This window comes from Leuresthes tenuis, unplaced genomic scaffold, assembly GCF_036924035.1.
Source record: "Leuresthes tenuis unplaced genomic scaffold, fLeuTen1.0.hap1 SCAF_15, whole genome shotgun sequence".
Classification (NCBI taxonomy): Eukaryota; Metazoa; Chordata; class Actinopteri; order Atheriniformes; family Atherinopsidae; genus Leuresthes; species Leuresthes tenuis.
In genome coordinates this window covers 27,615,195-27,641,002 of record NW_027325369.1, presented here as the reverse complement: position 1 = coordinate 27,641,002, position 25,808 = coordinate 27,615,195, and the positions used below count along the sequence as shown (strand labels likewise).

Sequence of the window (25,808 nt, the reverse complement as noted above, 5' to 3'; positions counted from 1 at the left end):
ATGTACTACAGGGTTTGCTTTTTGTGGTACTGAGATTATGTATCTCAATTACATAATGTCATGACCAGAGGTCATGCTTGTTAGACCAGGCCTTCGTAAATACAACAGAAAGCACGATCTGCTGCTGAGGAAATAATACACAGCAGGTGTGCTAGTCATGAGGGAGTTTTTTTTTTTATTTCTATTAACTGAGAACTTATGTAGCTGTAAGCCTGGAATGCAAATAAATTAAGCTAAAGCATGTAAACACAAATGCCTTTTCTTATACTTTTTTCATTGCAAAAACTATTGAAATGCACAATCTCTCCCAATGCTTCAGCATATAGACAAATACAAAGCTTGAGGGGCTCATCATGATTCACTACTAAGAAATGTATAGAAAAAATACAGTGTTTTGAAACTAGATATCATGGTGATAAAGTTACCTTCAAAGTAAATGAAAATGTAGCCAATTCAAGACCATGAAAGTGATTGTGGTGTATGGACTCAACGCTCACATGCATTGGGAATGTAGTCAAACCCCTATGTATGGATGTCTACAGTCTAATAGCATTTTCAAGGCTGAGTGTGAAGCACAGAGAGAGGTTGAGGATATGGATGGTTAAAAAATAAAGAGGAGGGGGGCTAATTAACATATTAATGACCCCACCTTCCTACAGCTTCTGTCGGATAGTCCAAATACTTTGATAAGTATGCAAATGAGAGCTGCACCATCTGAAGAGGGAATTAGCTCTGCAAGAGACAGCTGAAAGTGGAGGGAGGGGTAAAGAGAGAAGAGGAAACAAGGGAGAAAGGAACAAGGAAGGAACAGAGTGTTAGGAGAGAAAGGGGAACCTAAAAGGGGGCAGGAAGGAGAAGCGAAGAGGAATGTCAATAAGAAGAAAGAGGAGGAAGGAAGAAAGAGGAGACCAAAGGCAGAGAGTGAGATATGAGGAAATCTCAGGCGTAACAGACTGATATCTTCATGTTTGTTTTAGCTGTCTTTAATTATCTGACGTGCACGGTGCACCTGTGTGTTCGTGAGAGGAGGTGTGAAGTATTCGACAGAGTGACGGTGATGTAGAATACGAAAAGAGGATTTTCATTCCTGCTCTCTGCAGCTCACAGATCGATACGACAGCGTGCGTCAACCCTACAGCAACATGCGGAAACGGCTGCAGGGACTCAGGCCTGTGGGGCGGGAAACGTCGAGTAATGACCAAGAGCAGAAAAGGCCAACTAATTATAACACACTGATGGCATGTTCAGTCCTTTTCTTGGGGACGAGTACAACGGCTAAGCAAGTTCACATGAGGATGAGACAAAGAGATTATTGGAGGGATGTTGTGTGAACAGGCAGAGCAGGCACACTTGTCACGTTAAGCAACTGTGCTAAATAATTTTGCTTATTTTGTGTTCGTGCAGCTCTGACATTGACGATTAAAGTAAGGACACCTCTCAATAACAGTCTTCAACCTCATGTATGGAAGCAGAAATCTGTCAGGGAAAAAATGAGGGGTTTTATCCGTTATCCACCATACTGAACTGTTCTGAACAAAAACTAACGCTCAATGACATCTACATCTTCAAGGTGAAATCTTCGCAAATCATAAGTGAATGGTTAACCTCTGTCAACCAACCTTAGGCAAAAATTAACTAACATTTCTTTCCTGCTTAATGAGAGGTTCAGCTCTATTTTGGATGTCATGCTGCAGAACTCCTCACTGGAAACAACAATGCAAAAATATCTGCACAAATCTTGGCCTTTGTTTAAAATCAGGGGAATTCTTCACTGAGCATTAACACCATAATTAGCAAAAGCTTGTGCTGTCCTAGTTATGCAAGATGGTTCTTTTTGTCTTTTGAAATTGGATTACCACAGGAGAAACCATTTATTTTCCAGAAATAAGGGGCAAGGGCAATTTTTTATCCCAGTGCCTCTATACAATCTTTAGCACAAAGCTTTCCTTATTCAGCTCATGCACAGTACTTATACACCCCAATAAACATATTAGCATGGCTGACTGTAAATATGCAAATGAGAGAGGAGATGTAGAGGGAATGTTTATACTGTGAGCTTTCAGTATAGCACAAAGTCTCCACCCCATGGACCATACAATAAGGGTTACTGATGTGGGGTCTCTGTCAAAGGTTTCTTTTTTTTGTTTAATTCACAAAATATATTCATCCACATAATTGTGGCTTTGAAAACAAGGGGCTTTTACCTTCACTGTCTTTGCTTTCTTCATCTGTGTGCAATGAAAACAGCTGCAACAACCACATGCTGAGAACAAACTGCTTCTCTACTCAAGACAATAAACATTTTCCTAAATCTGAGCTGTGTTCTGTGTGACCATGTTCCCTTATTCCACTGTACGATAGGAATTAACTGCATACAGTATAGAGTGTGCAATCCTGTGATAAAAATAGTGATTTGGTGTTTGAGAATCTAGACATGAAGGCAAAAGAGTCCTCAGTGATGCATTACCGACACAAATGTTTTACATAAAATATATGAAATTGCAATAAAAGAAAAAAAAAACTTAATCAGTCTATTAAATGTGCACAAGGGCCCAAGTGACATACTTATGACATCCAGTACATTAAATGTAAACGCTTTCCAATGACACTCAAAAGCATTGCACTAAAGAAATTTCTTTCAATCTTTCCCTCTTAAATCAGACTAAATTATAATGTTTCTTCAATTTTAATAATTTCTTGACTTCTTTCAAGGACGTACAAGATTTCTTCAAAGCAGGGTTTTTCTATACTGAGGTCCAAATTACAGGACAACAGGACACAGACCAACAAGTCCTCCAATCAAAATGACAAAGCAGGGTTCATATCCTTAAATCTTCTAAGCCACCACTGCTTTAGGAAGCAGGAGGGAAATATGACTTGTATGAGCGGGATTACATTAGACAGGATCCAACAAACTGGAACTGATTTCAGTGCCAGTGCAAAAGCAGTAAGCTTTACCTGCAGCTTCCAATACATCAAAAGTCAGATTGCTAAAGATTTAGAAAAAAAAATCAAATAATAATCTTATTTTTGAAGCTAGGTTTAAGAGTGGAAAGAATGAGGCCCCATCATCCTTACTTCTAAATATTTTTGGAGGTTTAAGCTTTTGGAAAAGTTCATTGATTTGGGTTAACATGAACCATTTCATGCTTAACTGAACAGGTGGCATAAATTTTACGATACATAAGTCACAGTATGAGCATAAAAAAACAGTGAAGTTACATGGTTTGCATTCTTTCTTTTCCTGCAGCTCACTATAAATTACTCTTTTTCACCACACTAACATATTTCTACATGAATTCCTGGGCTGCATGTTAATGAATGCTTATATGGATGCTTGAAAGCAAGGAATTCACATTCAAACACATTAAGTAGCGAATGAGATCCAGCCTAGGATGCTCCATGCAAAGTCAGGCATGTTTGCCCTGAAGACTATCAGCTCTCCGGGGAGAGAAGCCATCGAGCGGCATTATCGACATTATAGACGCCCCAGCCTGGAGATAGGCTTCACATCGATCCCCTGATTAATTACTATCTGCAGGCAGCAGCACAGTAAGGAGGGAAGAGCAAGACAGGGGGGAGGAAAACTGGGAGAGGGAGGAGAGAGTGATAAGAACTGAGGACGGGGGCAAAAGAGTGAAAATATAGCATGATGAAGGTTTGGAGAGACTGAGGAGGGAGAGTCCACTTTGTACTATCTACAAAATATCAGCTAAAGGCTACACAGTAATCTTCCAGGTGGAATATTATTTATTGATATATAGGTAGGCTGGAATGCTTATCTGAGCTACAACCAAGCCCCCCTAACACACAGCCAAGGACAAAATGAAATTCACACATTACTGGGGTGGGAACAACTTGCAAAGACGAGTAGAGGACAATGAAAACCCTACCCTTGAATTCTCAAACAGGTTACCACTTTGTAAATAAGAGTGAAAATGTGAGTATAAACATTGCATGTAAAACATATTTGGGAGATTAATTCCAGTCTCCGTGAGCATGCCTAACTTAACTATCAGAGTTGTGGACAAGCAGGAGTGGATAGCATTAATGAACTCCAGTTAGATCCTTTAGGCTACACTCCTCATCCTCCCAAGAGACCGTGTTGCACCTTGTGTAACACAAGTCAATAAGCTGTTACAACACCTGCATGAGCACGTCATTCAGACACATGCTCAAGACTGGGTGGTATATTTGAATGACAAGTAAGGATATTTTGGTTGAAACCATGAGGCGTCTTCAGAGTCAGGCATTATTTATTTTCAGTCAAATAATTTCAAATGCAAATGAAGGAAGCTGAACTACTTCTGAACCAGATTAGACGTTGGAAGCACCACCTCTGTTGCCAGGAAAATTGTTGTGCACTATAAACAGAATAGAAGTGAGTATTCCCCTGTACAATATCACTTAAATATCAAACCATTCAAAACTGTATCACCGCTTGATAAGTGCATCATTCCAGAACAATATGAACAATCAAAAATAAATAAGACTATACTCAAAACGCATAGCCTAAATAGAAAATCACTGCAACAAAACTACACACTGTGCTAGTAAGTCTTCATAAAGAGGAAAAGGAATACAGGATTGTCTGTGATGACTTGCAGCAGTAATCAGGAGGGGAACAAAGAGTCACTAATTAGAGCCGCGACGACCATCTTCCTAAAATGACACTACAGACAGGGCAGTACTTACATAGTCTAGCTCTGAAAAACAGATGGGCAAGCACTTCAGACTTGGCAAAGGGGTTATCACACAAAAATCTGACTTTCTGTCGAAGCTCAGACTCAGACTCTGTGGATAATTTGAAAAAAAAAAAAAAACTCCCTTACTTTTTCTTTGGTACAGAACTGCAGATTAAACTTAAAAAGAAAAGTGATGCATATTGAAAGTAAATCCTTTGGGGTGAACAATGCTAGGGTTGCACAGAGAAGGCATCATCCTGACCATGAAGCAGGAAGGTGGGAGTGTGAAGATATGGGGATGCATGAGTGCAGAAAGTCATTGCCCACAATATGTCAAAATCAGCCTAGTTTCACAACTTAACGCGTATGGTTGTCCACAAAGATTCTGAGGCAGTGAGATTGTGACGATTTTCTTTCTCTGTTGTTTGGTGTGGGGAATTTTTCAGGCTACATAATGTAAATCTGTAGCCTGGGACTTAATATTCAAGCCTATTTATTCAAATCTAAACCCAAACATATCCATTCATGTCTAACCAAAGTCAACATGACAGACAGTGAAGTGGAAAAGTGAAAAGTTGTTGGACATTTTGGGTCAGATGGGGAATTAACTTGGTCCCCTTGCATGATATTCTGCGGTGTAGTACATTGTCCACTTCCTCTTACCTTGAACATTTAGTACAACATTAGTTCTGCATATCAGAATTGTAATAGTTTCATGTAGTGCTAAATGAAAGTATGTTTCAATTTGAAAAGGAAAACATAAGCATGTCCCAATTCTTGAGCCTTAAATTTTTTTTGCAGTTTTACAGTATTTGATATTGGCAACCGTTTCACATCATGTGAAATGTAGACATTTTCAGCCTTTATTGTTAAACTGCAATGGGTTGCATTGTGGGCCACTGTAGCCATCTCACAGCGTGGTGTGAGCCTGTGTTGCCAAAATGCTGCGTGTCAAGTTGACTTCCATTCTGTATAAGCTTGACAGTGGCCAATCATGTCCACAAAGTTTTATCCAATGGAACCCATTTAGAGTATTTCAAACACGAAAGGTAGCACAACACAGTCCCTCTAGCAAAGAACAGTTGACAGTAACAATAAACAGATGAAGAGTGAAGAAAAACACAGATATGGGCTCCAACAGAGCTTATATATTTTGGAGGCAGCAGAGCCTTAAACAGTTACAAATGTACTCAGGTGTTGTGTGACAAAGTGTGGATGCAAGAAGGGGATGCTGCTGAGACTGCTCACTGTTACAAACTCAACCTGACTTGACTCGGCTGCTGTTGAAACGAGGCTTCATACACTCGTTTCAGTGCACTTGACATTTCCTGTGCATTCCCAACTGCAGCCAAAGAATACATAACATACCACACGGGAGCTTGTCAGACTCATTCAAGTACCACATTCAGAGCCCTCTTACGAGCCTGTGAAAACTCTTGCTGCTACTGGATCACTCATTTTGTTTAAGTATTCTAAGTGTACAAATGATAAAAGAACTGACATCTTCAAGAGTTAAATCCGATTTTTGCTACTTCTCATGAGGGAAAATGCATAGGAGTTGGTAGATTGGCTTCAAATGTCTCAGCATAATTAAATATATATATCTTTCACTCAATACTGACACATCCTGTTAGTTTATTCGTAAAGCTGAGACCTGCAACTTTCTGAGACGTGACATGCAGGCTGTTAGGGTGAGGTGGCTTTCTTGCAGGTGTGCAGCCATGAATAATATACATCTGCCGTAACTGAGAGCATACATAATGTAACAAACCTGAAAAAAAAAATCTTTCATAAGTGAGCTAAAAGCATAGCCACAGTCTAAAGTTTCTTCTCTCAGAGTTGACTTTCTTTGCCTTGAAAACCAAGAGAAATCAAAAGTCTCATATGTCATAAATAAACCTTGTGCCAAACATTGTCTTATTCATACAAAGGTAATTAAAGTGCCATCTTTAAAGATGCATTTTTCTTCACATTTCATTTCTCGAAAAAGTGACAATAGCTCTTAAGAATATATATGGTGAAGAAACTTTTCCACTGACACGGAAAAGCTTCAAATTTGAAATAAAGTCGTGTTATACCTTCCACCCACTCAACCAGAACTTTGGGGCCGTGGGTGTAAGAAAGCGAGACAGAGTTGTGCTGCTTGGTAATAAACTGATAATTGACCATTGTGGTAAAAAATACGTACATTACACAAAAACTGAATTTAAATAATTCAGTTTTTGTGTAATGTACGTATTTTTAATTCATTTGCATCATTAAAGGATGAGAAATCCAGTGTAATATTTCATATTGAAGAATCGTATAAAGAAGGGGGAAAATGGAATTTGGTGCTTGCTCTGTTGCCACCACGGGTAAGATCGCACTATGAAGCAGGAATAGAGAGAGAGTGACATAATGGCTGGAAAAACAAAAACGAAAGAGGATGTTTATTTGAAGGCAAACCAAGGAGAAAAAGTGGAAATATCTGAAGTTATTTATAAGGTGACTGGTACCGTGTGACTCTACCTTTACACAGAAACAGCAACAGGCAAATTGTGTGTGTGGGTGTGTGTGTATAGTATTTGTAACTCTCTGGTAATTTTTCGGCAGTCTGTCTTTGAGATTGCGTTGATGTGTGTGTGTGCGTGCGTGTTTGCGAGTGCTGTGCACTTTTTCAATCTCACTGACCTGAAAAGCTCTGTTAATGCAGGATCCACAGGCACTGAGAGAGAAGCAGACAAACAGAGAATCATTATGAAACACCACTGACTTGAGCTGAATCCACAAGCTCTTTGTATAACACATAAAGGAACCTGCTGAATAGTTGATCAGTGTGACTCCTGATCTGCGTAGGTTTGCCATGAAATAAATTACCAGGGAAGCACTTAAAGTTGGCAAAATGTGGAAATTAGTTTGTGAACATCTCTACAGAAGAACGATACATATGGATGTTCATGTTAAATTTGAAGTGTTTTTTACTTTAACCGTATTCCTATTTGAATTTCAACTTTTTTTGTGTTAATTTATTAACTATACAAGATAGATTATATGGAAACAAATCAAAACAGACAGAACAGTCTGCTGTGTATGATTCTGTTTAATGTATAGATAAAGAGAAAAAGGTTTTCTATTAATTTTTTTAAAAGAGCTACAGTACAGGTCCTGAAATATCTGTTTGAATTTGGATTTAATGGATAAAAAGACAAGCAAACAGAAAAATATGTGAATGAGAGCAGCTTTGTTGGGTATTCCACTAGATCATTGCACACTTATACTTCACTGTTTTTACAAACGTATGCAAAAAAAAGTAACTTTGGCGCACGAACATCTTGTTTGAGTCTAGTTTAGCAAATACATGCAGGAGTGAAAAACCCTCAACTGTATTATCTGGGTGTGCCAGTCCAGTAATCAGAGCCTTGATTCTGTACAATTCTGCTTGGACAAACATACCTACATTCATCTTTAGAAATCAGATTTTTGATCAAACTAAAACTTTTTCAAGTGCCATGTAAATTTGCTTACTGAAAAAGCAGGTATAACAGGTACGCTGTGGCCTAAATATTCAATCAGCATGCAGGCACTAACTGGTTCATATTTACAAGAAGACAGCACTGTGACAACACTCACAATGGTAACTAGATCAGTTGATTTGTTGTCTCTTTGCAACATTAACTTCGGTGTCTCTCATATGAAGGGAAAAGAATGGGATTGTTCAGTAAACAGTTATCCACTAACAAATCTCCGATTTCCTCTTTAGCAGACAAGCAGCTGCGGAGGACACTTGTAGCCACATCAAACAGAGTCACTGCAATCTTCATCACATTGCTGACAAAGTGCACGATCCACAAGATGCAGAAACAACGGTTACACCTTTGTCCTTGTTTGGGCAAAGATGTTAGACAGAGGTGATAAAATATGAATCAAGAGGATCCTCTGATGGGCACCTCCTCTTAGATTTTTTTATGCAATTTGTTTTTTTATTTGCGGTGTATGTCACTTGTCGGTGTGGCAGATGTTTCATTTTGAACAAAGGTCTTAAAATGTGGAGTTCCGGTCCTGCTAGGCACATAAAAACAGATAGCAGAGGGAGAAGGCAACTCGAGTGTGACTGCACTGGATTTGAACAGCGGTGTGTGCTAGCAATATGTGTGTGTTTGTGTTGGGGGAGTGAAGGTCACCCTGAATGGCGGAGTGTGTTTGTGTGTGTATCAGTGTAGATACCTTTGGAGCGTGTGCGATGGCGCTTATCGTCTGCATCCACCTCCATCTGCAGAGAAGGCACAAACAAGCTGTTAAACACCCAACAGACAGCCTTGCAAAATTATCTATAATTTGGAAACATGTTCTTTCAGGTTCTCAGTACTTTATCCTCGTTGTCAGACATTTCAGTTCACACATGATGTGACAGAGGGTATCCTGTTGATGACTGATGGGCAGCATTTGTAATTCGGAGACTAAAGAAAATATTGACTCCTGTAATCTTTGGTTGTTGCTCAATAAATGTGACCTATAAAATCTCTTTACCAGTAAGTCCACTGGCTCCAACATCTGGATTCAAAAAGCATCAATTCCTCAAATTAAAATCAATAAATTAGTCCCCAAATTGATTCTGATGTCATTTGGAAGATTAAAACCCTTCTGATAAGTGTGCTGGCCATCATCTATCATTTAGTAGATCTCTAAGATCTGTGTTCTGGGGAGTGACTGGCTTCACTGACCATAAAGCCATAAAGAATAAGGAGTTTCTTTCATCTGCGAACAAAAGCAACGCGTTTGTATTTTTGGATTCACAACAGTTTTCCTGTCGTCGTTTGTAGGAGTAGAGACCGACCCATTTGATGCATTAATGCACCAATGTGCAACATTCAGGTCAATATACAGACAGTACTGTTACATAATTTACATTACTGTAATTTCATTTGTGTAAAGTTGATCAAATGGTTTTTGATGGCTGCTGTTTCTTCTGTAGGGTATCTCGGGTTAGTTGCAGTTTTCTGCTTGTGCCACTAGATGTCACTACACCCCACGTAAGAAACCCTTTCATGTTTCTGAAATAAGATATCGGTTTACAGTAGTTAGGGCGATTTCTGCAAACACTAACATGTTGTATTCGGAGAAAAAAATGTATCATTCTTAAACCTATTTTGTCTGCTAACTATTCTAACATGTTCTAAACTAACTTTACAAAACAAGACTTTACAAGAACACTTTTTGTCACTCACAGTGTCTCACATTAAAACCAACACTGGTCACATTTTCTTTGAAAGTGATCACAGGTCATTATTGCATGCATGAACTAATGACCCATGGCAGTATGAAGAAGGGCATTTTCAACCGTTTCAACTCCTCTAACGACATCTTTTGTTTCATTAATTAATCTGCAAAAAATTCCCACTGAAATGATCACAGAGAACTTTTAGAGCCACAGTTTTCCCATCATAATGTGGGAAAATTTATTCTCTTTCTCTCAACGTAAGTCTTAAAGCGAAGACACTTGCACCTTTTGTGCTAGAAACATCTAAATGACAAGAATATGCCCAGCTGCCCTGTAGATACCACAAACAAATGCCAAACCAATGTGTGTGCAACATTGAGGAAAATGAGCATTTAGGGACAGTTCGGTCATGTGTGTTAGGTCAAGATGACTGTTTGCTTACTTTGACATCCTCCTCTCATAGTCACTATATCAGCAGCTATGGCTCCAGCTGTCTCGTCTTTTCTAAGTACCGTCTGAAACCATGGTAACCAATGCTATGTCTCAGGACAGTATAAAACCTATTGCCCTTATCATTTCTCTAGCCTTTACTGCTTGTCAAGACTCAATGAGGTTGGAGATGTTCCCTTAAAAAGGTCTGCCCTTGAAAAAACACACTAAAAGACAAGTGTTGGGTTTCCAGTCCTACTTTATTCATTTCCTCTTAAGAGTCTGCTGTCATTTCTACATCACAGGAAAGCCTTGTGGTGCTCAGGATGGCAAAACTGTTTGATTAGAGGTTTTTTTCTACCAGGGGTTGGTGATAAAATCATAAAGAAATTTCACGTTGAGTCTAACAGAATGTTGCATATCACTGCAACTTCAAACTCACACTTGATAATCAGCAGCTCTTTCATCTATTTTCTATACAGACACATTATTATATATTCTGTAAAACTTGTTAAAGTAACAAGACATAGGCAGACTTAACAATCCCACCGCAGTTTCACTAGATATGAAAGAATCACATTCCAAGTTAAGTTTATTGGACTAATAGACCCTGAAAGGATTCTGATATATACATATATTTTTTTAAAGAGTGTGCCAATGTCAGTATGTTTTTCTGAGATTTTCTGACAGTAAAATAACTATTCCAAATATGGTAACTTCTCGTTTCAGAAACTCCAAGATGGCAGGGAAAAGAAATGCAAAACTCAAGGTTTTGAAAATGGTGATCCACAAACCAATGAGTGACATCACAAGAGGTGCCCATCGTTTGTATACAGCCTGTGATTATCGTTAAAATGTCAGAGGTGAAATCAGATTTCCAAGAAATTACTCAAAACCAACAAAAATTCCACAGAGACTGATATTTTGATTGGGATGGAAAAACTGATCAATACTGATAGATATTTGGGAATTGACAAAAACACCTCCACTGTTAGAACCATTTTGATAGAATAAGAGTGTCTTAAATGTTTACTCATTTTGAAAGACTGCCATTCAGAAATGTCTGTTTTTTTAATTTATCTGTTCATCTTGTACATCAATTCAGGAATTTAAACTCTCATCTATGCATGTGTATAATCCATCCAGTAATTTTGCAGATTTTGCCACCAAAGAAAAAACTGTCTTGCTTTCTTGTCACTATTCAACCTTTTCAAGCTCTTTTTATGTCAAAGTAAGCATTATTCTACCTTGCACGTGCCTTTCATGTATGTCAGACCTATGTATCCCTCTGGGAGCAGTTGTATCTCCTTAACAACACATCATTAATTGTTGAGGAGCCTGGAAACTCCTGAACATTATTTCCAGACGCCTCTAAATATTCATATTGCTACGTTTGGACTATGACGGGGGCCGTGTTTGGATGTCTCGTTTTATTAAACATGATTTATTAACACCATACTCACTTTACTGTAGAGCCCCTCAGCCCTAATGGCGTGTTTCTTTATGAATGCCCATAAATGTTTCAACAGGAGAAAAATAAAATGATGAAAAGCATGGATACCTTGTAAATCTTATTGGTGTAGTAAGGAAGGAGCGCCCTACAGTATTTTAATAATGGGAAAGGTTCTCTGCTTGTGTGTTTGTGTGTGGGGAAGTGGAGCAAAGACTAAAATATCCATCAATGCATTAAATGTTTGGCAACTTTGGTTTCCAAGGAAATGTAAAAGACATGTCTTAGAATGGAAACAAAATAAAAGGAAATACATGACTTATCGGCCTTGTAATGTTCATTCCTCTTTCAGACATTTGTGGAGACTATGTGTGCAACACTGAATGTTCCTGAAGTCATGGGAGAAAAGAGGAGCTCTCCCCTCCACCTGAGGAGACTTAACACTTCTGTTTCATCAAAGCCTCTTTGGAACAATTTGTACAGTAAATGAAAGCATCCCTTAAACATATGTAATCCACTTCAAAGTAGAAGAGAATTCATGTTGCTTATGTGGATCTTCTTACAACGCCTTAGCTTATTCATATCTAAGAGCCAGGGCGCTGTAGTGGTGTATCATGTCTTTGTTCCTTCATGCAGATGCTGCTGAGACAAACGATCACTCATATCAGACATTCAGAAAATTAATTTTCAAGTCACCTGCGAATTTAAACTTTAAAAAATAAAACATTTTTATCAAAAAAATCTCAACCTGTTGTTTTCCCACAAAAAAAATACACAAATCACTCATCTGTATTTGTATTTGGTGCCGTTTTCGTGGAATTTTTAGACAGGTAACGGAAATCACTGTTCCTTTTGCACACCATATACTGTATAAACAACATAGACATTGTATCGTATTTTAATAATCAAATTTCAAACCTGCATTTTCTCTAAGAGCCAACAATGGTCAACTTCTGTGGTTTATATGTGAAAATTACTTTACTTCTCACTCGATTTATGACCTCAGTAAATAGTTACTTAATGAGATTAAGGTTTTGACAGCTAGTTTAATTCATTATTCAATAGAGTACAACATTCATTAGTGCATTTTATTCCAATTCAAAGTGAAATAGACAATAAAGCAGGATGTACATAAGGGTGGGGTTACATTGTGATTGACAAGTCACCAAACAACGAGAATGAGAGTGCAGCTTCTTAAGTTCTTGTCCACATTCACTGCTCAGCAATGGTTAAAATGTTGAGGCCTTAAAAGAGAGTCCACATACCAATGGATGACATCAAGGTCACCACACCCATCTACTTTCAATTGTCTGTGTCTCAATAAGACGTATTTGTCTTTTGTTTTGATAACAACATTATAGCAAATGTATGGAAAGAACGTTTTCAGTAAGTTGCCAGATTTGAAGTTGTTGGCTGTTGTTTTTAAACCCATGAAGACCTGATGCAACAGATGGGTTTTCCCAGTTCCCATGTTCAGATGGTGCCTCAGGTCTGAACAGATTAAAAAAAAAGAATGAAAGAGATGTGGAAAACAAAAGAAAAAGTCTGAGCCAGCTTGCTGTAATATTTCCCTTGTTACAAAAAAATATCTGCTGCTTGTTGACGTGCACACACGGACGCACGCATACTAATGGTACCTATCTGAAGCTGAAAGAAAGTGATTTTAAGCGAGGCCCGCATCAGTGCTGAACACGATATCAACAACGAGTGAATCCAGCAGCAGGAGGGAACAACAGCAGCAAAGTCTTATAGCCTCCGCTTCCCTCCCTCAAGCATCCTTGTGCGAGTCGGACCCAGGAAGCGAGCACGTCTCTGCGGCTTGCCATATGTTGGAGAGCCCTTGTATTCTGTCTGGCTTATCCTGTCTCTTAGCACCCCATGGGAAAATGTCATGGCTGTAATGAAGGTTAGCATGCTTATTGAGGATTAGGAGTAGACCCGATCGTCTGTGTCTCAATTAGACCCCGGATCAATGGCATTATTATGCTCAGACTAATAACCAGAGTCATGTTGATCGCAGCTCCATGAATAGGATAGTGAAGAAAAACTATATAATAGTACAAATCTGAGAGAAAACTCTATGTTTCTACAAAACTAGTGAATTTAAAAAAACTTGTATCCACAAATCTGTTGAGTAATCACTCATTTAGAAAATCCCATATTATTATCTAACTATGCTTGCTAAAAATGCTGGAGCTTATCTTTTTCTGCTTTTTTATTTTGTTTTGTTTGTTTATTTATTAAATTTCAACATTTTATATCTTGTCATTTAGTTTTCACAAAACTTGGACAATGCAAAGATTCCTAATGCCAATATGTTTTCTACTACTCATGTAAAATAATCACAGTTTGCCTAATTTGTTTCTGCTTTAGTTCATCATTAAATCAGAGTTAACATAAACAATGGCAGAAAATAAATGGTTCGTAAAATAATTATAATTAGGAGAAAAGGAGGAAGAGGAAGAATGATAAAAAAACAAGGACCATCCAAAAAAACTGACTTGATTTTAGACTGCACAGTCTCAATATAACACTCACCGAAGCTGGAAATACTTAACTTGCATTGGAATTATTCTCTGTTTCATTTCACACATGACCTCCTCTTTGGTTATTCAAAACCGCAACCCAAGCCAATTGTTGTTGGCATAAAAGCCCCGTTGAAGCTCACATTCTGAATTACTTCTAAATCTCTATGATAGAAGAGCTTTAAATGTTTTGTAATTTGCTTCCAGAAAAACTAATCCACACAGCCATACTATGCAGTCTATACTTTGCGAGGATTACTTACTTTCAGAAAAATACAGGTCTTAGATAAAATGGCTGCAGGAAACGAAGGATGCATCCTATAAAACATATAAAACCAAACTGTATGATTTGACATACATTACAAGAAAACTCTCAGAAACGTGTCCTGTAAATGAGAAGCAGACCAAACTTTTGATTCAGCTCACATATAAGAAACAGCAGCTGTTCAAATGCCATGTGTGTTTCTGTTTGTATTGATCAAAGAGTCTGCATCAATACAAAATAAAATGTAAATTCCCTGCCTTGGAAATGAAAGTGGCTTTGACTGTTATGAGTGTCTCTCCGTCTTCTGGAAGCAGGAATGCAATCATGGAAACTGCATAAAGGAAACCGTTTTTTTGCTTTTTCATGGAGGAGAATCTGGATTTCACTGGCAATGAAACATGAGGAAGAATGCAGTGATTATTGCAATATGCACTGAGACACAGTAGAAGCATTCTGCGTGAAAGTGTGTGTGTGATTATCATTTCAGTGGTGGTGATTGGGTGGGGGTGCTCAGACATCTGTCACAACAATTCACATCGTTATCGGTTTCTCTTTGTTTTCACCTTGAAGTTTGGGGAGAATGCATTTCAGGCATATGGCACCCAACTCCACCCTCAGCAACACGCACATCACACACATGCTCCCACGCTCACATTGATATTCTGCACAATGCAGCGGTGGGGAGCCACCAAAACTGCACTGGCATTATCAAATTTCACTGCAAATAGGTATTTACGCCATGCATCATGTAGTGACAGCAAACATGTGTGCCAAACTGATGCTAAGTGCATCTGAATTAGTGTGAAGGGCTGTGGCGATAGCATCTGAATGGGCGCTGAGCGGGAGGAGAGACACAGTCAGAGTGAGAGTGATGGAGGCAGACAGGCACAAATCTGGGAGTGATTCCTAACTAGTATGGAAAATGGCTCTGGTGTGTGACAGCAGCTGTGCAGAGCTCAAAAACAGTTTGAGTGAGAAAAAGCTGGGATTTGAACACAATAAGTCAATTTATCAGCTGGTCAGGTGATGACAAGGAGCTGTTACAGCAAAGGACTTGAAGAGAGAAGTGTGACCTCAGTGATTTCGACACAGCCAAAGTGGAGCTGATGTTTTCTCTTTTATAATATCTTGATTATTTTCAGCCTTGTTTTATAACATTTTCATTTTTGAAAAGGCATTAATTGAATATTCAGCAGAACAAATTTGAACAAAAGTTAGGAAGAGTCTGTTGCTTCCTCACACTGGCTCATGAGAGAAGATGGCTCCACCTGTCAGCTCCTCATTTGGGCCTCTACTAAAAATAATCTAAAATGTTTATTTGAAATCTGATTTATTTCAGTGTGTAATCTATTGAAATTCTACTCAAATGAAAGACTTTAGATGCGAATATGCTCCATTTAAATAAACTGTTACCAGCACAGCCTTTCCCTTTAAGAAGGTGGCCTTGTGGGCAACCTTGTTGTGACGTACAGTAGTTGTTTAGGGAAATGGGACTCAGCAGAGTAGAACCTGGCTGCAGCTGGAAAATTCATGCTGACAAAGGCAAGGAGATTACTCATAAACAACTATCAAATGTCTCATGCAATGGCTAGTGAGGGGCTATATTGCTTCTATATTTAGATAAATTTCCCAGCCTTGTCTTACCAGAAAATGTGAAATAATAACACGATCCGTGGTTGTAAATAGTTAGATAATAATGTTTTTCCGAGGCTTTCGCTTTTTTTTCTGTCACACAGTGCTGATGTATCACAATGGTATTTGTAACCTATGAATCGTCAAACTGTTTAAACCATAGGTGTGTAGATTTTTGTAACTGTCTAATCATGTAAACCTAACCATTAATTACATTAATTCTAACCCCAAATGTGTACTTTTGACTCTTAACCATTCACAGGTGAGAGTGTAGTGTAGTGGAAAAAGAAGGAAATGTGAGTGGGAAAGGAAAACATTGAGCAGGACGGGTGTCAGTCAATCAGTTGCACGAAGGTCTTTGGATGAATGTCCTCCACCAGTGCCTCCTTCCTCTGTACAAGTGACCGCATGAAGACAAATGGGGCGTGGAAGGTGGATGGCATAACGTAGAGTAGGAACATGTATGGAAACAAATGGAGACTTAAAGTAAATCTGTATGTGGAACAAAGTCATGAAAACATGGTAACTGTACAATTTGTGAGCCTTTGTTGTGGTGCGTGTGAACCAACATAGCTGTTTCATATTCTGTCACAAGATCAGGTTAAATTTTCTGCTTGTAAGATTTCTCAGCTCAGAAAAGCCCAGTCTGCTCTGATTGGTCAGCTACAGTGTATGATCAGGCATCCCCATTCTGTATCAGCAATGCAGAAATTCCCAATTTGAGAAAATGTTTAATTGGATGCAAAATGCGTTCATGAGCCCGAGTGCAGGATGAGTCATCAACACTTTGAAACATTTTCCAAGAATGTACAAGCTCTGAAAGATGTTTAAAACTTACAAAGCTACTTTTTTTGTCTTTGTTGGATCAGATACTGGTGTGTAGGTGTCATATTCTGCAAGACAGAATACATAAAGAGTAAATTAAAACACTTGTCAAAATGTCAAATATGATTCCGTGTTTAGATAATAATTTCCTGAAAAGCTGAAAATCATGTATGATGTTTGTTGTCTCACAGGTGGAGATCAAAACTCTGTAATGGAATGTTTGACATTGCCCCTCTGTCTCTATTCTCATTTTTGCAGGTTATACTTTAAAACAAGCTATCTGATAAAAGTTGCATTTAAATTTTGACATCTTGTAACAGGTTAGGGGTCAAGACCTCTGAAATATCTTAAACACGACCATTAATTTACAGGAGCAGTGCTGAGTGTAGTCTGTCGCATAACACCAGGACTAACACTGCTGGTGTTAGTGTCGTGGTTGACACGTATCTGATATCGTCTGCTCAGTGTTTTCTGCTGAGAGCTAAACTCATCAGTTCAAAGAGTGATTTCTTCTTTCTGATATGTATTATAATTGAATAACAACACAGTGGTGCATTACCGCCGACAGCTGGAATGATCTATGGCCTGTGAAACTCGCAATGTATTCATGTCCATTAACAGCACAAATTTTGCCTCAGCTTTAAATGTCTTAATCAAACTCTTTTAAGGCGTTTTCAACCTGAAAATTCCTTTCTGACAAATGTGTAGATGTTGTGCAAGAGAATTCTTATTTTAGAGAATTAGTCAATTCTTGCCAATCATTTGTTTGATTGTACATGGATTTGTAAACTGCAATTTGAATTTGTTGAAGCAATGTGCAGTATAATTGTGACACTGATGCCAAAGTTTGCAGTGATTCTGTTTATGTTTTTATGATTAGTTTAGAGGAAACAGTATGAATTGAACATCTAATGGACATCTAATTTGGACTGACTGATCACAAAAACTGGATTTCCTGCAGAAAAAGGAACCTCTACCTGAAATGTTTTGGCCTTCAGAAAGCTCTTTGGCCTGGACCTCTTCTTCCACCGTGACGTACTGATGTTCAGCTGGAGAGGAACGGCTCACCACTTCTCCTCCAAACTCATTTTCTACACAGAGGGAGGAAGAAGATGGAGAACATGCATCATTAAAATCATTTCCAGAACAATCACATTTATAGACAGTCATGACAGGATCTGAGAATCCCTCCTCTTCTAAGACTTCAGGCTCATGAATAGTCATATAGCATCAGCTATGCGGCACACACCAAATCAAATGCTGATTTCCACCATAACGATGGCCGTGTGTCGTGTGCGATAGGCTTGGCAACATGGGGTAATTAGCTAGATCTATCATCTGCTGCAGGAAGTGGGGACAAATATAGCTAATGATCCGTGCCTGCCTCCATGATTTCTCTCCTCAGCTCTCCATCCTTCGCTGAGCTTAAGGAGCAGAGCAAAGAGGAGGGAGAGTGCAGAGAGGTGGGAGAGGACTGAGGAAGGGGGTTGAGGTTCCTCTTTGTCAATATGAAAATGAAAATAACCTCAGATTCAAAAAGAGATAAACAGAAAAGATGGAGGTGTGAACAATCATGTGGACCAAACACTGCCCGTTTCTTTCCATCCTTTGCTGCTAATTGAGAGAATGTATGGCAGGGAACAGATGAGGTGTTGATGGTGTATAGGGAGAATCACAAAGAAGCAGCGCGCCCATCGGGAGCCCAACAGACGGCCCTTAACAGGCGCACACACACCAGTCATTCCCATCCTATCTCATAGCAGCTTAAATCAAAACAAAAGCTGGTCCCTCAGGACAAACAACCACAGCCTGAGCTCAACTTGTGTGTTATGTAAAAGGAGTAGTCGTGCTTACATGCACACACGGACTTCATTTTCAACCATCAGGGGGTCTTTTCCTACCCTTCATCACACACACACCTCTGCTTTCCACTTTTTTGTAAACTTCCTTTGTAGTGTGTATAATCATGGGAACGGTGTGAGAGGGTTGAAAGGGGATAGCACAAACAACTTTAGAAATAGCTATTAACAGAAAACCCTAATGTGAAACAATGGGACACTCAAGCTATATTTTCATTTTACGACTGCAGCCCTGCTGTCTTTTGTTTCATGAAAAATGCATCAAAGGCTGGTTTGTATTTGATTACAGCTGTTGGAGCACCCCAAAAGCATTTTTACAAAGAAGAAAAAAAGCCATAAAACAAAGTCAAAGTGAATTTTGTAACTGATCGGTGCTACACTATATATGTAAAAATGTATGATTACAGATAGAAGAAGTGACTTAAAAGGTAAACTGTATTTAGCAAAATCCTCTGAACAGGGAAATTTTCCATTTCAAAATTACAGACTTTTCCAGACTCAAATTTCCAGACTTCTAAGTTGTTTGTTCTGTCCTATTTTACATCCCAATACAAATGTCTAGATGCGTAATAAATTGTTCTGAAATATAAAGGCAAACATGTTTGTTTTATTCTGACTAAGTATGCTTTAATGCTACCAAATATTTACCTCCTACCTCAAACAAATCAAATTGGACCAAACCAGTCCACCTCATTTTATTTAAGCTGCAAATTATCGAGTGATCTCTGCTCTGTGAGGAACTAAACTAAGCAGTGCTCTATTTTGTTACCTCCTTTCAGCTGAATGTGTACATAGTATCCCATTTTGGTCTATAAAAAACCATAGCCTGTATACAACAGATGATGCACCCTCCAGATCTGAAAAGTAAAGCCAATTCTCAAGTGTCTTTAACCTGCAGTCTATTCAATAGCCAGTAGAGGGTGGTGCCTCTGGTTGCAAACGAAAGAGAGAGAGATTTCAGTCTGTTTTCACTTGTTTTGTAGTAGGTCTATGGTTCTAATCACTAGGTTCAAAACCACCTCATTTAATATATATACATTTCTTGAACTAATCCACAATTTAAAGTAAAGTATATTAATGCAGGGTATGCTTTAGCTTGGGTTAACTTGTGACAGACAAATCTCTGCACTTAGATAAAATCTTTCAGCCTTAACTGGGGTTATTAAGTGTTTCATAACGTGTTTCTCATTCTCTCATTCATACAGCTGCTATGCCAGTCTTTGTCATCGGGAACAATTTGGGGTCAGCGTTTTTTTCCAAAAACACTGCAACATGTGGAGAGGCCATGGACTGAAACAGTTGGTGGGGATCTTATTCTTCCACTTAGGGCACAGCCACCCATGGTGCCCAAAAGTCATATGGGGGTGGGCAAATTAAGGCCAGAACCACCAGCACGTAACAACACAATAAAACAGCTGCCCTTTTCATTTTCTATTATATCGCCCCACACCAGTGGTGGCTCACGACTATGACTGTCATTACTTTGCAGTAGTGTCTTATTTTCAAGCATCACCACTCTTGACTAATGGCATCGAAAAAAAGACATCATATTCGCTCTGCGCAGGTACATCCCAGCTCCTGTCCCATAAGAGCAGTTCTTCTTTGGTGCTATAGCACTTTTCTAAATGGTTTTTCTACCTTGCTTTTACAACCCACCGTCTCACATCAAACATATTTGTGAAATGGATGAAGAGAGATTAGTGGAGGTTGAGAAAAATCCGTAGTTACGGGACCCACAATCCCATCATTACAGAACATTTATAGCTCCTCCCATAACTGCTGTTCAGGTAGAAAATCAGGTTTAATTGATTTGTATCCACATAGAAGTTTAAAGTGTCTGAATTTGGCTAAAACAATTAATGATTTAAATGATCAAAATAATTTTTGTAATGTAATGATAATTATGTGTTTTATAGATAAAGTTCGTGTTAAATCCCACTAAATGTTACAGCTATGCCAGCTGCTGATGTAAAGTACATTTTTCAATTCATAGATAAAAAAATAGACTACGATTGGGAACTGTAGGTTCCATTGGTGACAGCTGGCATACTGTCGCAGTGCACCGTCAGTGGGTTTATGGCTTTAGACATTAACTCAAAAGCATAATGCTACATTTCAATTCAGTCCTTACTAATTCAGATCTTTAACTCTCAGAAAAAAAAACATAATTTCTTTCATACTAATCCAGACCTGAAAAATTAATTTTTTTAAAAAGCGAATCTGATACTTTTCCTTAGTTTTCAAACCCTGAATAAATGCTTTGTGAATGATTTCTGGAAACTTTGTGGCATAATTAAATCCCCTTCTACCCCATAAAATACAAGCACACACGCACACACATACATGCACACCCCTGGCCCCTTGGTCTTTATAATCAGAGATTAAGTGATGGGTCTGTCCTCTGATGAAGGTCTTCATGAAGAGGCTGATGACAAATCACAGCTCTCTGACTCTTCATCAGGACACAGCCCACATTCAAAAAAAGGGAGGAGGTGAGAAAAACAAGAAAAGCAAACAAAAAAGGACAAATGGCAAGAGATTAAACTAGACAAAAGATATAACAGCTCACAGCACAGTGTGTACCCTGTGTGTTCATGGCATTCTAGTCATGCTGTTCAGGTTCTTTCTAGTCTGCAAGTTTCAGCACCAAGGACAGTGACAGACAGCACACAGTAAAGGAGGAATTGGCCTTCAACTGTAATGGGAACACACACTCGGCAAACACATACATAAGCCTTACAAAGTCACTTACACAAACAGTTATAGACACATGTTTGCAAGCGTATTCTTCACCTTTGTTATAAAGGACAGTGAGACTTCTTCTCAACCCAGAATCCTACAAGTGTATGTGTGTTTGAGTATTCCACAGAGAAAAAGAAGGGACCTGGCCTTTCCTGGGCTTCTCTATCTATCAAAGCCAGGGAGTTCACTCTAAATAACCAAGCAGCTCCAACAGACACATTGCAATTAAACCCTATTGTACGGTTGTTCAACATTGCAGTATGTAAGGTAACACTTTCCATAACAATACATGACACACATTAGTGCTGTTATAGACAAACAAAAACAAACAACAAAAAAAATCACACAGATTGTATACAGAACTAAATATTTGGTATATGAGGACAAGGGGGCACACACATATAAGCACATATTATAAGCAAAGCACATGCTTTATTCATGTGGTGTGTGTGCACACATACAGCAATCACATTCTCCCAGGCTTTCAGAGTGACTGGGGCTGCCTGACCTACATTCTAGCAGATATGTATACAGGCAGAGAGGAGATGAAATCTCTCTTTCTGCTGCTCTCCTTCTCTCTGTTCCATATCCTGTGTTCTTTTCTGTGTTCATCGCCTCTTGGACACACATTCATATAGGCACATACACATGGTGGATATGAAGAAGCAGCTGTGATTTCTTGGCCTGAATGTCCTCATGCTGCAGATCAGTCTGATCAGAACAGTCAGAGTACAGTAAAATATGTGTTTGATGGATTTCAGAGTGAGGTGAGAGTAGGGTCGATATTCTGTGTTTCCTCAGCTGCATATGAGAGATCCCTTTATCCATCCTTTGCTCTTTGTGTATGTAAATAAAATCTCAAATAATCTCTTGCATCTCAGCATTAATTCTCTGTCAACTTTGGAACAGAATTTAAAATCATTCTCGAATAGTTTAAATTTAACACGTCATGGTCAACAAACATCATGGCCATTTTATGAGAAACTCCACATATTTGTAGAAGGGGTTCAGACTTGCTCTGGTGTTGACCTACAACTGTAATTTATCCAACGTATATGACCGCTTCAATGATGACACTCCGATTCATATTTTCCACAGTTTACAAGTGAATTTAGAAGACTTAGTCTAAAAAATATGATAACACTTCATCCTCATGTAGACTTAATTTCACCTAATGGTGACAAATTAAGAAACTCTCAAATACTAAAAGAAGAACCCATACAGATCTTTATCCCAGAATCTTGCAATATTAACCACCTACTTAACTCACTGAGCTTTGAATGCTATGTATGAAACCCCACATACTTACACTGCTACAGCTAAAGAGAAAAAAGGGACTGATATTAATGGCTACAGCAGTAAGAGCAGCGTCTAATTTTACATGAATGTATACGTCTGCTCCCATTACGATGTCCTGGAAGATTACAGTTAAGCAAACGGATACATATGTGCAAAAACTTCTGAAGAAAAGAAATGGAAAGGTGGGAAAAATGGAGTGATGGTGTTAACTTGGTGATGAGACCAGAAATTAATGCATGCCTGTGTGCAAACATGTGCTTGATGGAGATGGCATCAGTTTGATTATAAAGCCAGATGGCACCTTTTCTCTTCAAGCTGCTGCAAAGAAATCAATGCCTCATTTCAAACTTAAAGGGACTGTTTGATCCCCAATCCTTCTGCCACATAATATAGTGGGAGTTCTCTTTCTTTTCCCAGCTGCAAAGAGGGCAGCAGACCCACTGCCTCAACACATATCCACATTAAACAGTTTCATTGTTGTTATTTTAGGAAGAATGCTGTTTAGAGGGAACTCTCCATGCTCAGACAGCATAGAGGTTAGTGATTCAGATGGTTCTCACTATAAAAAAAAGACTTGATCCACTATATCCCAAAGCTAAACCACAAAAAGCCTCCAAATCCCAGCAGGGCATTACACTGACCACACTGTCAAAACTGGGATACAGCAGAAACCAACGAAGGAAATCCCATGACACTGCTTCAAGACAACTTTAATATTACAGGAGGTTTTTCTTTCCACTTCCAAGAAAAATCTGCTGGCAGGTAGAGAGACAGTAAAACATGTTTTTAACTTTTGGTTAAAATTCTTTCAGTAGTAATTTCTTTCATAGTACCATTTTGACCTCCAACCTCACTTAGCACAGCTCCAGTGTTTGGCAGCAAGTTGCGACACCTTAAATCACTTTCAATTAACCATGTCTTCTCTTGGCTTTCTGTTTGTCCTGAGAACGTTAACATCTGTGCAGTTTATATAATAATAATAATGTAATATAATAATAATGTCTTCATGTTTCAACATTTCTTTCTTTCTGTGCATATTTCCTTATTTTCATTCATATTCTTTTACAGATTTAATCTTTCTCATGGCGCTTCTATCTGTCCATATAACTGCAAAGTGATTCAGTGATACACAGTCATTTATAATTTATACTTTATTTTGTTCGAGTGTGGCTTTAAAACAGCTTAAAGACAGACTTGTGCATATATAAACACAAACTTAACACACTCCTCTTCCTGCAGCCGGGACACAACCTGGCAAGAGGTGATACTGAGTGACGACGAAGGGCACACTGTCTGGTGGTGGGAAGATGTGTAACTTAAAGCACTGAACTTTCATCTTGATCAAAGATTATTGTGTCTTGAATCAGACTACGATGTCACAAAGAGATTTACACCAACTACCAAATCAAATGATAAACTTTAGATACTCTAATTTCTCAAAATTATTCAAAACTACTCACATTGCCAAATATTGATTCTTGCAGTTCATCAGTCATCACAGCACGGGGTTGTGAAACAACTGGAGCAGGCACACCTCCTTCCATTTGTGAACACTGTCTACTGTCATCCATCCTTTGTTCTTCTATATCCACTAATCTTATTGAGGCCACTGGGCTGCAGCCAATTTACGATGGGCACATACTGAAGGAACGCAAACACAGAGCTAACCACAATCGCCTGTATTAACTCAGTGCATATCACATTCTAACTGGTGAGTGATCTCTGGTAGGAAAAAAATTAATCTGCTGGTCGGTTCAACTCCCTCTCAGAAAATATCTTCAGACAGAGCCGTGATGCCAGAGAGACTGTGGTTCAAGGGTGAAAGAAACTGTCAGGTAGTGAAGTGGACCAGCTCTTTGTGACTTTTCCGCTCTTATCAAAGAGGAGAAGTGAGCCAAGGTAAAAGCAGTTTTCTGACCCACTTTTCCCTTCAAGGACATGAGAGATGGAACTGACCGCGCACATGACCTGCAGAGCTTCACTGTGCTCACAAACACAAACAGCTACACTGCATCCACACAAGTAGTCTGGAGAAGCCTATAAAGAAATTTATGAAAAAGCACATGCAGCGCTCTCATTATAAGCTTGCCCCCTGTATAAGGCACACACACAAAGCTAAAAAGTGCATCCCCCCCTTTCTCGAGGGAGGAGGCTGCTCTGCGAGTGCAGAGTGGGAGAAATAACATTGGGCGAACAGCCGCCGCAATTACCCACAGTGGGGTAATCACTAGCACAATGCACTATGGGTTGGCTGCCTGGGAGAGTGAAATACTCAGGTGTGGAAAGAAGCCAGACAGCAATCAACCCAGCAGGAAGAGAAGGAGAGAGACAGAGACAGAGGAGAGCAAAGGGCCATTCCTTTAATTTCCAAGGGAGAGCCAGGGCCTTAATTACTTGATGAGTCTCCTTCTCTCGCCTTCTTTCTCTGCTCTGTGGCTGTAAAAAGGTAGGTGTGTGTGTGTGTGTGTGTGTGTGTGAGAGAGAGAGAGAGAGAGAGAGAGAGAGAGAGAGAGAAAGAGTGTGTATATGAAGCCCATTATCAGACTGGGAAGACTCCAATCACCTCTCAGCACTGATAGCAAGTGAAGAGAACAACATTGCAGTGAGGGAGGCAGAGCAGGAGGGAAGGGTGATTTACGCCTTTAGAAGTGTTAACACCATCTCTCATCCCCAGCAGCTATAGAACACCAAGGTCGAGGAGTGACACAGCCAAGACAGGAAGACACAAAGCTAAGCGCCACCTCTGCGTATAGAAAACCTCACACACACACATTGCTACACGTGATGTCATGAAATAGTCTTCAAGATCCCCCTTATATGCGTCAGGGATGGTCAGGCATCTACAGTTAGAATTTTTTTTTTTCTTGAGCATGTGAAAGACAATTAGAGAGCAGAGAGGA

At 39.0% G+C, this 25,808-nt stretch overlaps 2 protein-coding genes across 8 annotated transcripts in view; both read right to left on the bottom strand.

Annotated features, from left to right (window-relative positions):
• Positions 1–25,808, bottom strand: part of adi1 (acireductone dioxygenase 1) — a 331,967-nt gene that overhangs the window by 83,335 nt on the left and 222,824 nt on the right. The gene's annotated exons all lie outside the window — the stretch shown is intronic.
• Positions 1–25,808, bottom strand: part of myt1lb (myelin transcription factor 1-like, b) — a 108,198-nt gene that overhangs the window by 57,144 nt on the left and 25,246 nt on the right. For 4 of the 7 annotated variants that reach the window (XM_072365642.1, XM_072365641.1, XM_072365645.1 and 1 more), the window contains exons 2-4: positions 17,986–18,099; positions 8,889–8,934; positions 7,356–7,389 (exon numbers count right to left, since the gene is read on the bottom strand). In XM_072365642.1, coding sequence (XP_072221743.1) covers positions 7,356–7,389; positions 8,889–8,934 — 80 coding nt within the window. In that variant the 5' untranslated portion in view covers positions 17,986–18,099. Of the gene's footprint in view, positions 1–7,355; positions 7,390–8,888; positions 8,938–17,021; positions 17,077–17,985; positions 18,100–25,808 lie in introns of those variants that run through there. The other 3 variants (XM_072365643.1, XM_072365646.1, XM_072365647.1) reach the window with 3 other exon arrangements.